The 16,108-nt window shown below is 37.8% G+C and overlaps 1 protein-coding gene across 4 annotated transcripts in view; it reads left to right on the top strand.

Moving 5' to 3' along the window:
• The first annotated feature begins 352 nt into the window (after positions 1-352).
• Positions 353-16,108, top strand: part of LOC121380674 (choline/ethanolaminephosphotransferase 1-like) — a 28,350-nt gene continuing 12,594 nt past the window's right edge. Inside the window, exons 1-3 of one of the 4 annotated variants that reach the window (XM_041509611.1) lie at positions 353-1,024; positions 12,208-12,452; positions 14,273-14,420. In XM_041509611.1, the coding sequence (XP_041365545.1) occupies positions 12,219-12,452; positions 14,273-14,420 (382 nt within the window). In that variant the 5' untranslated portion in view covers positions 353-1,024; positions 12,208-12,218. Of the gene's footprint in view, positions 1,025-9,596; positions 9,886-9,913; positions 10,133-12,207; positions 12,453-14,272; positions 14,421-16,108 lie in introns of those variants that run through there. The other 3 variants (XM_041509609.1, XM_041509613.1, XM_041509610.1) reach the window with 3 other exon arrangements.

Below are 16,108 nucleotides of genomic sequence, written 5' to 3' on the forward strand. Positions count from 1 at the left end.
GTCAAAGTATGTTGCACATTTGTACGGGCGGTCAATAAATTTATAGTATAGGAAGGAAGGAAAAGTTTTATTTAACGACGCACTCAAAACATTTTATTTACGGTTATATGGCGTCAGACATATGGTTAAGGATCACACAGATATTGAGAAAGGAACCTCGCTGTCGCCACTTCATGGTCTACTCTTTTCGATTAGCAGCAAGGGCCGGATCTTTTATATGCACCATCCCACAGACAGGGTAGTACATACCACGGCCGTGATGCACTGGGCTACATCCTGCCTCAGTTTGGTAGAAGTAAGACCTAGCTAGTATTTATATATATATATTTTTAATTCTTTATATTCTTTGATTGATGTGACATAGTTAGCCCTATTCCGTTATTGGGATAGTAAACAAAAATCGACGATGCAAACTATGACTGGCAAGTGTAGCCTTTTGATTGTTAAAAAACAAAAAACACCCTTCTGATCCGAGTTCAGCCAGACCGAGCATAAAAACGACCGCTAGACTGGTGTATGCGCTTCACGGTAAACCAAAATAGCCTCGTCGAAAACCAATCAAATAGTTCGCGAACGTTAACGAAACGTTTGCAGGCTGAACTTGGAACTGTGCAAATAATAACCATGGAGACGAGCTCGTTACAGTCCATCGAGTGTGAAAATCCATCAAGCGTGCTGGTATGATGAGAACGGAGTCATATACTAGTGACCGTATAGGCCTTGTGCAGTTGACCGTAGGCCCTATGTGTATTATAACATTGAAGATATTTTCGACAATGGAAATATTTGATATACACAGAGCCTATGCCCGATCTCCTCCAGTACATCTGTTGCCGTATGCATAACACCGGTTTATAACAAACTAGTCATATGAATAGCCTACATCCCTTGAATCGTCACGCTCTGTGTGCTTTTTACAGCCACTGGAGCATGTAACTAAATTTCTTTGCTGCTAGGTAACGAGTCGCCTACATGCTGCTGAATGTGCATGTTTCAAGTTTGTAAGTCGGATGCCAAATAAGCGGTAAGTGAACGGTTAAAGTATTTATAAGCATATTAAACCAGTTTTACGTACACACCTTACGTAATGTACGTAGTGTTTGCAAGTGGGTTGGTAGGTGTAATATCGACCGATATCATGCAGTGTAATATGCAGTGCACAACATGTTCGCTTCGCCATTGTGTAGAGCGAGCGACCATACGGATACTTCGACCCCTGGCCGCCATTGTTTATCACGTGACCCGGTGAAGCTTCTCCTTAGTTACGTATGGTTAGATAGTGAAATGAGGCAACTTTGGTCGATCATTTACAACAGTTAACAGTCACGATGCCTAAAATATGTTGTGCAGTTGGCTGCATAAACCATAACATGATGTTAAAAAAAATATCGTTTTACAAATTTCCAAAAGAAGAGACTAGGCGCCGCTTGTGGGTAGGGTCATTAAAACGACAAACCTGATGGAATTCCATGGCTTCCCTCACAGAATGACCGGCGTCGTGGCAGGCCATCGATCTACAGGCTGGTAGGTACTGGGTTCGGATCCCAGTCGAGGCATGGGATTTTTAATCCTGATACCGACTCCAAACCCTGAGTGAGTGCTCCGCAAGGCTCAATGGGTAGGTGTAAACCACTTGCACCGACCAGTGATCCATAACTGGTTCAACAAAGGCCATGGTTTGTGCTATCCTGCCTGTGGGAAGCGCAAAAGAAAGATCCCTTGCTGCTAATCGGAAGAGTAGCCCATGTAGTGGCGACAGCGGGTTTCCTCTCAAAATCTGTGTGGTCCTTAACCATATGTCTGATGCCATATAACCGTAAATAAAATGTGTTGAGTGGGTCGTTAAATAAAACATTTCTTTCTTTCCCTCACAGAATGTGACTACGTTGACTTTAATGTTGTTGCTTGTTGACACCAACAGAGATTAATTTAGCAAACAAAATGGTTAAAGCATGTGCAGTGATAAAAATCCCACATTGTACTCTAAATAAAATACACAATTCCATCGTCTTCCATGAAAACCCCCCCAACAAAACGATGCATCCAGTTCTTGAATAAAGAGTATATTCCTTTATCATTAAATTTGTGTGGTCTTTATTTTTCATTTAATCATAGTTGCTTGGATATTATCTATACTTGTATTTATTTTGCCATACTACAGCTACTACATCTTATTTATTTATTTTTTAATTTTAAAATAAGTTTATACTGCTAAATTACAAATATATAATAATTATAATATAGGCCTAAATTCTTGTTTAAACTTTAATTATTATAATTTTTTTTTTTTTTGCAAATGTGTCTGTAGCAGGCCTTCAGTAAGAAAATATAGGTCATCCCCCCCCCCTCTGTTTAGTATTTACTTTGGTGCAGTGTAAATAATGTGTGTGCCTTTGTTTCAGTATATATATATATATATATATTATATATATATATATATATATATATATATATATACACACACACATTGTATATATATATATATATACTCTTCAAAAGAAGAAACGCAAAACCACATTGTCGTAACATTTGGAGAATTGATTTAATTATTGAATGGTGAGTCCGATAATTACCAAATGTTGCAGGATTGTTCACAATTCACTCTAGTCCATTGTGAGTAAGTGATAGGACACACCACCAAGGTCAAGGTCATCTGGAGTCAATACCGGGTGTGGCCTCCGCGTGTGTTGACAACTGCCTGGCACCGCCTGCCCATTGAAGCAACCAGAGTACGGATGACGTCCCGGGGGATGGTGGCCCACTCGGCCTGCAAGGCTGCTGCCAGCTCGGGCAGGGTCTGGGGCTGTGGTTGTCGCTGTCGGAGGCGTCGGTCCAACTCGTCCCATAGATGCTCAATTGGGTTCAAATCCGGTGATATCGATGGCCAAGGAAGGACATTAATGTTGTTGTTCTGTAGGAAAGCCGTTGTGAGACGTGCTGTGTGAGGCCTGGCGTTGTCATGTTGGAACACTGCGTTGGCGTTGGCCATAACTGGAACGATGTGTGGCCGGAGGATCTGGTCAATGTAGCCCTGTGCATTCAGGTTGCCCTGCACGTGGACCAGGTCAGTTCTGCCAGTGTGTGAGATGGCTGCCCACACCATGACACTACCCCCGCCGAATCTGTCCCACTTCCTGCACGCAGTTTGCCGAATAACGTTCACCACGACGCCTATACACGCGACATCTTCCATCATGACGTCGGAGCAGAAATCGGGACTCGTCACTGAACCACACCTGTCTCCATCGCAGTTGAGGCCATTGTCGATGAATCTGGCACCACTGCAGTCGGAGTCGACGGTGTTGTGGTGTTAAGATGACACCTCGAACTGGACGTCTGGCACGAATTCCTCTCACGTAGGCGGTTCCGTACGGTCTGGTCGGATATCCTGCGCAAACCTGGTATTGCTGCGGCTGTGGAGGTGCCAGTAGTCAATCGTTCCCGAAGGTGGCGTACCCGGATGTAGCGGTCCTGCCCGGGGGTAGTGACCCGTGGTCGACCGGATCTAGGGAGGTCACGTGTTGATCCATGTTGCTGGTAACGGTCCCACAGTCTGGAGATGGTGCTTGCGGACACATGGAATGCCCTGGCAACGGCCGTTCTGGATTCGCCTGCGTCTAGTCGGCCGATGGCATTGTTTCTCTGCGGTTCACTGAGACGTGGCATGTCCTGGATTGTCAACTGTCGGCCAGATACAGAGGCCAGGCAAGCGAACACCCTGCACTTTTATACTGTCGGTGTTCATGTTGCACGTGCAGACAACGCACGTGCAGTGGTGACATGGTTTGCACGTGGCTGCGTTTTTGCGAATATTCACATTTTGGAACTTTATTGTACAGTAGCTGCGTTTCTATCGAATGTAACCGTGGGAATGTGTTTGGGACATGCAATGACCTTATATTCACAAAGCATGAACCGGTAGGAAACATAAAATCGGAGTTATAACCCATTTGTACCCTTTTGCGTTTCTTTTTTTGAAGAGTATATATACACATTATATATATATATATATAATATATATATATATATACACACACACATACACACATAAATCTAAAAATACATAAAAATCTACTCTATTGTGGATCAATGTAATTTGGTGGTTGTGGTACATTTGTAGATTTTGCTTGTTCAAGTTAGAGGACTTACCTTTTTACATATATATGTAGTTTCATGGTATTCTACAGTTCAGTGTGTGTGTGTGTGTGTGTGTGTGTGTGTGTGTGTGTGTGATCTGCTTTAGCAATTACCTGCAATAAAATGAATGGTCAACTGCCATATTTGATATTTGTTTTCCATATTGAAAACACTGTTTGACATGGAGAATGTAGCATTTAACCATCTCATTCATATATTTTCCTTGAATATGCTACATAAGTGCATCTACATAGGTAATTTAACCCGGGTTAAAAGCAACTTAGGTTAAATATGTGTAGTCTAGTAGAAGGCATACCGATATAGATCACTTTATTAACAACCATGATATTTGCCTCCTTTCTCCAGCTGTATACTATTAAAAATTAGTTTTGTAGATATTACTTAAATTGAATTGCAATAACAATTCCAATACAGCACATGACTGAACAAGAAAATATCTGCAATATCCATTGTGACTAGATATAAAACAACACCAATATTATATATATATTAACCATTATTTACTCAGGTAAGTTTTTGTGTTTTATTACTAAATATACCAGGTTAAACCCTATTATTAAAACATTTGCATGTTTCTTCGACGAGGTAACACTTGTTTTATTAGGTTGTAGACCTCTACATGAAAATAACTGAGGGAACTGATTATTTGCTCCCTAACGTAGTTTATGGGGGGCAATTTAAAATATTACCATATTGATACTACATGTATATAAAGAAAGAAATGTTTTATTTAACAACACACTCAACACATTTTATTTACGGTTATATGGCGTCAGACATATGGTTAAGGACCACACAGATTTTTAGAGGAAACCCGCTGTCGCCACTACATGGGCTACTCTTCCGATTAGCAGCAAGGGATCTTTTATTTGCGCTTCCCACAGGCAGGATAGCACAAACCATGGCCTTTGTTGAACCAGTTATGGATCACTGGTCGGTGCAAGTGGTTTACATCTACCCATTGAGCCTTGCGGAGCACTCAGGGTTTGGAGTCGGTATCTGGATTAAAAATCCCATGCCTAGACTGGGATCCGAACCCAGTACCTACCAGCCTGTAGACCGATGGCCTGCCACGATGCCACCGAGGCCGGTACATGTATATAAATTCACATGCCAAAGGAAACTATATATTATTCTCCTTGAACTAATCTCAGGTGTGATGGGTAAGTAGAGAGAGATATTGCTCCCCCTAGATGTCAAGGTCTGAGGATGGCTATATTTTATTATTGCTATTTTCTTTTTGCCTGCATTCAACCGGTAAGGAAGGGCAACATCATGTGGTAATTTTGCAATCTGTAAAAACAAAAGCATTTCATTATTTCAAGAAACTGTATTTTGTTTTAAGAATAAAAGAATGTATTCAGTGGAACATTATACTGTTGCCATTACATCTATATAATAAGATATGAGAATAATACTATTGTAATTTTGAAGTTTTAAAGTAACAACTTTGCCATTGTTTAATTATTACATACTATTTGGAAATAAAATAATTATTAAATCATAAAAATAATTAACTTAATCATGCATACACATTTTATTATAAATACAAATTATATATTTTGTAGCCCACATCATAATTATTATATTAATAATTATTTTATCATTTCAAAATTGTTAAAATTTATAATTAACATTACCTGAAAATTGCATCAACAAAAATTATATTCTGCCCAACCTGCCCTGTCCTCTCGACATTCAAAGTACACGGAAACATATCGGTACTAAATATAGATTATACTAATTCAGATTCCCGTTGTTCGTTTCTCTTATATAGCAACCCAAGCTGTTATAATACTCATAAGACATATTGCAACTAAGTGTTAGCTACAGAAAATAAATGACAATATGTAAGGCATATAAAAAGTTAATATGATAACTTTATTCTATGTAAACCAGTAATCACTACGGCTTTGCTTCACCCCCAAAGACCCGGATGATAGGTAACTAGGCCGTGTGACGTCACGCCGGTTCCGAGAATATGGTGGCTGATGTTTGCCAATTGCCATGCCACGTTTTCCTAGAATAAATCTATCAAGAATATCAAATTTATTTTGGCGCTTTTGTTATCACCAATTAGTCTACTTGGTGTTTGAGCCTCAATTTTCAGGACATGTGCAGGAATTTATCCAGGTTGTGGTGGTGAATCTAGACTGGCGAGCGACATTTCTATGGGGGTGGAGCGCTGAGTTACGCTCCCCGGAAAATATATTGAAATAACACCCCTCGCTTTGAGTAGCGGATTTTGACCCCGTACACCTCGCTCCCTTGCACACGCGCCTGATTTTTGTACGCAATGACCGGCGTCGTGGTTAAGACGAGAGAGAGAGAGAGAGAGAGAGAGAGAGAGAGAGAGAGAGAGAGAGAGAGAGAGAGAGAGAATCTTGCACGAGAGAAAGACGTTTGGGGCCAACTCTCCATATTATATACATTGTCTATATGTTATCATCATGGATTAAAGAATATAATCGAGATCGAACTTGTGTAGTTTTTGTGTGAGAGTGCTTTATGCACTCGGCCACATATATTATATATATATATATATATATATATATATATATATATATATATATATATATATATATATATATATATATGAAGAGTTTAGGCGCAAAATGCGATATATTCATTTTCAGTAAAAGTGATTTTTTTTAATTGGCGTATATCGAGTTTTGAAAAAAACCCACCGGGATTTACCCAATACAATTTCATAAGGATCAATCGCATTTTGCGGCAAATCAGCGGGATCACTTCACTGCTATTGTGTACTTGTTTAAGTGCCGGTATCCAACAATACGACTGACACATGAAACTCACTATACAGTTACCACTATTACATTTTCGACTCTCAAATCATTATCTTCCCATTGAAAAAGGCAGATGGAAAAAAATTACTTTAACAAATAGAACATGCTTTCTGTGTACAAATAACGAAATTGGTGATGAATTTCATTATATAATGTGTTGTCCTTTTTTTAAAGATGGAAGAGCAAGACTTGCCAGTCTAGACCAAATGTTTATAAATTTAGAATGCTATTTGACAGTTAAAAAACCCTGGTGTTCTCAGAAAGCTAGCAGTTTTCTGTAAACAAATTATGCATATTCTTAAGTCCCAGGGCTGAAATCTGTTTTTACAATTTCATTTTATTTGTATATGCAATGTATGTCTTCAAATGCAAGTATGAATCCATAGATATACACTTGTTTTATCAGATGTACATTATTATGACGAATGTGCCAACTTGTCATTTATTTATTTAATTATATTTTTACAATGTACCTCATATGCCGTTGAATTACGGCCAGAGTGTAAATAAAGCTCAGTTCAGTTCAGTCATTGTAATTAGCGTTAAATAACCGGATATTTTGTTTCGAAGGTAGGTAACACAAATGTTATGAAATGTTGAACAGTATTCGGTAGATGTGCAATCATGACGGACACGATAAAACTGTTTTCTAAAGTAAAATTGATGTAGCTACGCCTGCGTTTCATTCGATTGCCTACATCACTATAGCCCTGCAGGCTATGAGATCAACACTTGCTAAGCATACAAAAATAAGCAACTTTGTTTCAAAACGTGACTAACTGGACACTCATTTGATTCAACATGCTGTATTTATTTGCATATTTACTTCTATTGGTGATAATAAATGAAATATTAAAAAACCGACCCCACTAATTCTTGTGTTTATGGTGTGTAAATTTGAAAAATCCAAAATGGCCGACTTGCAACGTCGTGGTGCACTGGCTGGAACAAGAAATGGCCCAAATGGGCCCAACGACGGGGATTAATCATAGACCGACCGCGCATCAAGCGAGCGCTTTACCACTGGCCTCAACTAACATATTTGTGTTACAAGCTGGCTAGACCACTACACGTTGCTTGAACCTATACGTGTAGAACCGCACTATTCATACGGATAAATATAAAAGTATCTTTTGGTTTCATTTCCGCCAAACCACGACTTTCGGTGTGTGATGTATTGATACAATCTGAACGACAAAACCGTTAACCATTATCAAAACCGTATCTCTGCACTATATAGCTCTACGTCACAGAGATTGTGGATTAAAGATAAGATGATGTGCTGCATCATATCCCAGTGGTCAACTTTGAAAAGTGTGTGTGTGTGTGTGTGTGTGACCAGATGTTATTTAGGGCGGGGGGGGGGGGGGGGGGGCAGATTCGGGCAAAAATTATAGAGATATTCGGGCAAAATGTGCTAACCTGAGACTTTTTTTTACCAAAGCTTGTTTTGTTTAACGACACCACTAGAGCATATTAATTTATTAATCACCTGCTACTGGATGTTAAACGTATGGTACTTTTGCCTTTTTACAATGTATTTCCATCATTCTACCTGCAAAGTTAGCTGTAATCCATGAAAAAATGCGTAGTGATTCGTTTGCAACCCTATGTAGTTGTTTGGCAGTAAGCCTAATGCTAATATGAATAAATGCTATCCAGATTCGTGCATTTTCGTTTAATTCGGGGAAAAAACCCGGCCTGTTCTCCAAAATATGGGAGCCCGTACCCCTATGACTGATGTATTTCAGTAGATGTGAGATGGTGCCCGTTACAAAAATACTTGCAACTACCGTATATCCCTGAATGGAGGCCTGCCTTGAATAGAATCCTGCCTCGATTAAAGGTTAGGTGTCAGAGCGTTGGGAAAGAAACGGAGGTCGGCTTTTAATAAAGGCCTGCACAGATGTCAAAAACGTGTTGTTTTTTTTGTGGCTAAAAGTTAATTCAAGTAGGCCTAACAATCTTATTCTCCAATACTACACAATTATAAACAAACAAAAAAGTGAGATAGGCGATCAACTTTGTTATTCTTTTAAATAAAATGCTGGTATGTGTGAACATTGTGCATGAACTAAAATAAAATTTAAAAAAAGATGAAAGAAGCCTGCCTTGAATAAAGGTCGGGTCTACGTTGCGAAAAAAAATGTCTATTATCCGTCCCATCATCCTACAATATTTATGTTTTAGTTTTTTTTTTTGTGTAAATAATTTCAGTTTGACGTAAGAAAAAAGTTAAAATGTTTTGAAAATAATTAAAAAGCCCACAAAACCCTCCAAACAACAACAACAACAAAAATAATTTTGTGTGCAATTTAAAATACAATGCTCTCAGAAATAAATAACTTGTATTAAATTCCATAGTATGAAAAAAGGGCGTTTCCTGTGGGAAGGGACTATAGGCCTCTATTCAATTATTTACGGTATTTCAAGATCGAAAAATTTATAAATATTGGGGCATTCCTTGAAACGATTTTAACATGCGCGTAAAAGTATTGATACTGTGTATTTAATGCGGAAATGATTTTCTTCAGTAATTAATGAAAACAGCTAAAATACATCGAAAATCTGCATCGATGCGAACATATAGTCCGTACATTAGGCCATCCGCTATGGTTGGTTGATTGGTTGGTAGTATATTCCTCCGCTGTCGTTTTGACGGCCTTGTGATGGCATGCCAGAACATTAGTCACACAATTTTAATCAAATATCGAAATTGGCTGAAATTCCTGCCGGACATTTAAGCTACAAATTTTGCCGGACTATATAGTATAAACTTAAAATAATTACCAGTCTGACAGGACGACCAGCAAAAGAAAAAAAACCATCCTCGTCCGTGGTAGCCTAGTGTTTACCGGCAAAAATCAGCCGGGACGACAGAATTTCGACCACTGTCAATGATATTCTCAAGAAAATTTATGTAAATATTATTTGTGGGATCGATTCATTTGAATGTGAATTATATATATATATATATATTGGAGTACAGCAACTTTAAATCAGGCCGTCAACAATGGTCATTGCCGATTAACGTCAGTCAACTAGGCCGTGACGTCATACTTCCGATCACATGTAAACAAACTTCATTTGTTAACTTTTCATGTTACTTTAAACATGTTATGTTGTTTTGTTTAATTTAAAATGCCAAGACAATATTTTACAACATGGTAAGGCTTGGGTTTGACCAATATTTTGCTATTTTATTAGGAACAGATGCCAAAAATCGACCAAAGCGTACCAGTTTCAACGTTAACATGATTTGCTTTAAATAAATTTATTAAAATCCATTGATGATAGAGGCTATCACTAGAAATTTACACCACTTAGAACACCGTTATTATGAATAAATGGGACAGCAAAAGTTCTAAATATTAAAGGAAAGAGTTCCACTTGTTTCCTGCTTTGGTTTATTGAATTTGCCTGATAATGATTTAACAAATATGAACATTATGTTTGCTTGAATGAAACCTAACAGTAACACTAACCTAAACTTAATATTTAAAACATAAAATAAAATATACACGTGTATATCCTTTTTCCCCGCAATCACTGCATATGTTAGCAAGATACGATGACTAAATAAATCTGTATTAGTTCATCAAGATTAACCTTGTGGTTAGTCTTGATGAACTAAATCTCTATATTTTCGTTCATTGACCAAAAATATAGGTTGCGTGACAAGCCTGACTTGACTTGAGTAGGCCTATTTGAGTAGATTTTCAATAACATAGCCGACTCTTTAAAACATTTGCTTAAGTACCGTAAATACAAATAATATTTAGTTTTGAAATAACAATACAAAACTTGTATATTTATTTATGAATTAAGAGTTTAGAAACACAAAGAACGACATCATATGGCAAAAGCCTAGCAAGGTTGACGATACTCTATATATGTGTACACAAAAATGGAATAAATAATGATTTTCCGACTATTCCTGTAGGATTGCAGAATAAAAGACATAACTGGTTACTCAGGTCAAATGGTGAATGCAGCTTGATAAGAGTCGCTGCATTCGCCATTCTAACCTTCGCATCATAAAACCGATATCTTAAGACAGTAACCAGTTATTCCCTATTTAATAAATATTTGTTACATATATTAATTTCTGTTCATCTAAGCTTAGATTCGAGAAAAGTATCTGACTGCACAATCACCTATAGTCCCCTTCCCACAGGCAATGCGTTTTTTTCACATAGAATTTACTACAATTTACAGTTTAATTTCTAAATTGCACACAAAAAAATAGTATTTTTGTATTTATTTCCAAAACGCTTTTAGTTTTTTTTACATCAAACCAAACTAAAATTATTTACAAAAACATTTTTGTAGGAGGATGGGATGGACTATAGATCTACATATTGTATGGCAATCTAAAGATGAATAAATACCTAGCCCATATATTCATATCAGTTGAAAAGTTTTGAATAGTAAAATATCCCGACAATTAATGTATTTCAATAAGGTGTTTACAATAACTAATAATAAGTGATCTTCAAAATTCTGGTGCACTTCAAAGGGTCACATGTATAGAAACACTATATATCAAGTTTCTATACATTTTTAAAACTATCAAAAGATCCCCTTCGGTGGGCCCATTGGGCTATTTTTCGCTCCAACCAGTGCACCACGACTGGTATATCAAAGGCTGTGGTATGTGCTATCCTGCCTGTGGGATGGTGCATATAAAAGATCCCTTGCTGCTAATCGACATCAGGCTTCCTTTCTTAATATCTTTGTGGTCCTTAACCATATGTCTGACGCCATATAACCGGAAATAAAATTTGTTGAGTGCGTCGTTAAATAAAACATTTCTTTCTTTCTTAAGAATTTGTTACCTTTGGCAGCTATTTTCAGCCAGTCTATGGCAATTTTAAACCTGTGACTTTTACAACAAACAAACACAAATTAAAAACTGGAAATGATCCCTTCAATCAACGTCAATATTTTTTATCCTAGGACAAAAAACTGCTATTGGTAAAACCTGTCCTACGGTAATTCATATTACAGCATCGGCAATTGTCGTCAGTGTTGCCATTAGCAAGAATCTGTAATGATGAACAAGCCTTAGGCCCAAAACACACCAGATATGGGACTGGGTCTGTCGAGTGTGGCAAAAGTGCCATGTCTGGTGTATTTTGAAGTCTGGGTCTGTAACTGTTACATATTTTCAATATATCTTAAAATATATTTATATATTTAAGAAAAACATACATTTTTGTCCTCATTTTCTGATTGGCAGAGACACAAACAATGAGAACCATGACCAAACTATTAAGCAGACACCAGCTCCAACATCTGTCGGAGCACAAGTATTCCGTGGAGGGCACGACGCTGCTGGAGCCGATGTTACAGAAGTATTGGAACTGGCTGCTAGAATACATACCACTATGGTGGTCGCCCAACGCCATCACGCTGGCCGGACTATTCAGCAACATCTTGTCTACGTCGGTTCTCATGATGTATAGCCCCGATGCAAAACAAGCGGTAAGTACGCATATCTAGAACAAATGTTGGGCCTTCGGAGCCTGTAGGGCTAGCTTTCAAATACAATTAGCAAATATTATTTTGATTTGGTGAAATAATGTCATGAAATAAATGATTTTTTTTCCAGAAAATAACTGGGTTTCTGCCATTTTTGAAGTTTAGTAGGTAATGTGGGAAATTTTCTGCTTACCCAGAGCTAGCCCTGGGAGATATACTTTGGTGTCCACTTGTACCCCTCCATACAAATAGCCATATATATTTAGATGGATGCAGGGGTATAGGAGTGTGCATTTTTTTTTTTTTTTTTTTTTTTTTTTTTTTTTTTTTAATACTCTTGTTACTGTATTTGGTTAAAAATTTGGGTTATAATGCACTTGGCATCCAATTACTGGAGACAGTAAACATTTTGCACCACTACTTGTTTAAACCCCTGTAACCTCGTCTAAAAAAAGATGATCTAGCTGTGAACTAACTCCAATCTCCCAAATATATTGCGAACTTCTATATCTAATATTACTAATCATTTATGTTTATGCCCTTCTCCAATTCTAAACTTATCTCAGTGTGCCGAAGACTGCATCCTTTTGTCAACGTTTTAGACATTTAGAGAATTGGAGTCTGGATAGGTTGTTGGATGTCAAACATATCACTAGTCTAAACTACAATACTGCCACCAGAATAACTTATTTTGATTTGAATTTGTCTGGGACTAGCAGTTTTCCTGAGACCTGAAAATACATTTACATTGCATCATTTATTTTTCTTATCCTATTGCCAAGAACATATCCCACCCACAAAAACACAAACCAAAAAACAGTATAAAACAAAACAAAATCAAGTGCCACAGGTCATGCAGTCATTACAGGGCTTGAATTAGGAAATAAAATGTGGCCTGGTATTATTTTTTTTAAAGTAGCAGGTGAAACAAAATATATCCTGCTTAGAAAAAATATGTCCTGCTACAAATAAGACAATACTGGGTGAGGGGAGGGTTTGGGACAGTGTGTGGAAAAATTAGGACCTCTCAGTTATATTTTAGTGCATTATAGAATTAAAATATAACAAATTTATGAGATAAATAGCAGATGAGATAATCATACATACATCTCTGTCTTGGAAAATGACCTACAATTATTGTTTTTGGTAGCTTTAGCAGGTGAATTTCTATCTCAACTGCTTGATTTAAAAATGGACTGCTTTTTGCTTTTCGCAGGCCGCTATTTTGTGGCCCTGCATTATAACTGTTGTCTTTTTAATCAAGCCTAAATAAATATAAGTACATAAACATTTATAACTGAAAGAAATGTTTTATTTATTTAATGACACACTCAACACATTTTTTTTACGGTTATGTGGCGTCAGATATATGGTTAAGGACCACACAGATTTTGAGAGGAAACCCGCTGTCGCCACTACATGGGCTACTCTTCCGATTAGCAGCAAGGGATCTTTTATTTGCACTTCCCACAGGCAGGATAGCACAAACCATGGCCTTTGTTGAACCAGTTATGGATCACTGGTCGGTGCAAGTGGTTTACACCTACCCATTGAGCCTTGCAGAGCAGTCACTGAGGGTCTGGCATCGGTATCTGGATTAAAAATCCCATGCCTCGACTGGGATCCGAACCCAGTACCTACCGGCCTGTAGACCGATGGCCTAACCACTACGCCACCGAGGCCGGTCATTTATAACTGAGCTCATTATTACAAAGTTTGTTCACAAGCTCTGCTTCAGTTGACCCTATAAACACGATTTTGGGAAAAGTGTACATGTAATGAAACATCAGTATGGATTCTGTGGCTTGTCTTTTTGTCTACAGGTTCCTGGTTGGGCGTATGTGATCTGTGGTCTTGCAACATTTATATATCAATCTCTGGACAGCATTGATGGAAAACAGGCTCGTCGTACCAACACAAGTTCCCCACTTGGAGAGCTTTTCGATCATGGTGCAGATGCCATAACAAACGGTAGGTGAAAAAGTATATATATGGCTGTTCTATCTTTGCTTCTGTCATCCAAAAGTTGTGTTGGGTAGAATTACTTACCAAGTTTGACTTTTCATGAGGATTTTTCCATTGTTGACAAGAGTTATGACCCTTGAACTTAGGGGATATTACGCCCATCACAGTTTTTCAGACTTGGCAATACTTTAAGATATTGAACTGAAAGTTTGCATGTATGTTTATTATGTACAGTTACAGATCAAATTTGACGTTTTGACAGAGTTGTTGTTTTGTACCGGCCTCAGTGACATCGTGGTTAGGCCATCGGTCTACAGGCGGGTTTTTAATCCAGATACCGACTCCAAACCCTGTGTGAGTGCTCCGCAAGGCTCAGTGGGTAGGTGTAAACCACTTACACCGACCAGTAATCCATAACTGGTTCAACAAAGGCCATGGTTTGTGCTATCCTACCTGTGGGAAGCGCAAATAAAAGATCCCTTGCTGCCTGTCATAAAAGAGTAGCCTATGTGGCGACAGCAGGTTTCCTCTAAAAAAAACAGTGTCAGAATGACCATATGTTTGACGTCCAATAGCCGATGATAAGATTAAAAAAATCAATGTGCACTAGTGGCGTCGTTAAATAAAACAAACTTTACTTTACTTTGACAGAGTTGTGTCCTTGAACGTAGAAAATATTACACTAATACATTATCACAGTTATAGGACTTTCCTTTGCAATGCTGCAGCTTATTGATCTGTGTATAGCTTTATCACATATAGATATTTATTACACACCAGTGTAAGATATTGCTCATGTCATAACAATCACTCAATATCTAACTTGTGTAATACTGGCATGACATGAGAGTGACACAGATCACTTGCTGACCCAATTCATAGAAAAATAACGTGTAGTAGGTCTCGACATATGCTTACTTCTGCGGAGCGGCTTGTTTGCAGTTAGTTTCGCTTTCACTCATCAGATACCAAAACTGTTCACTCATTTCATAAAAATGGTATGACAGGCAAGCTCGTTTAGTATTCATAATATATATAATTTATGTTTCATGAGGTTTGAAACCTTTTTGACACCACAATTGGTTGTGCACTATAAGTTCACAGTGATGCAATCAGTATAATAAATGTTTTTTGAGAGGGTAAAAGTGCAAATGCACTATCATCATCACAGAAATGTTATATTCAAATATTACACCCCCACCAGAATTTGTTGGGTCTGGTAGTTTAAGCATTATTCTCAGAAGGCTTTTTTGGGGGGGGGGGGGTAGGGGTGAGGGCTTGCCTTAAAGACCAAATTCTTTTAAATACAATTACTAATGGTTTTGAATGAATTACTAATGTAATGAGATTCTCCAAATATTTCATTTAGGAGATAACCATATGAAGTTTTTAGATTTGCTGGTGTTATTGCCTTCGGTCAAATATGAAACATTTGCCGGCATCAAATAGACAATAACACCCGCAAATCTATAAACTCCATATGATTATGTGCATTGTGAAATGAATCGTTTTTCTATGGAACTAACTGTATATTTGGTATTTCTTGAAAAAATTTCTGGCTACAATCTTAACTGTAGACCCTTGAACCGTCAACTTGGCCTGTTCCAATTGCTAATGATGTCACTTTGTAATGACGTCATTAGCTTTCCAGGTGTTATTTTTATTTGATCCCGGAAAAAAGAATGTAATTAATC

Source organism: Gigantopelta aegis, chromosome 9, assembly GCF_016097555.1.
Source record: "Gigantopelta aegis isolate Gae_Host chromosome 9, Gae_host_genome, whole genome shotgun sequence".
Classification (NCBI taxonomy): Eukaryota; Metazoa; Mollusca; class Gastropoda; order Neomphalida; family Peltospiridae; genus Gigantopelta; species Gigantopelta aegis.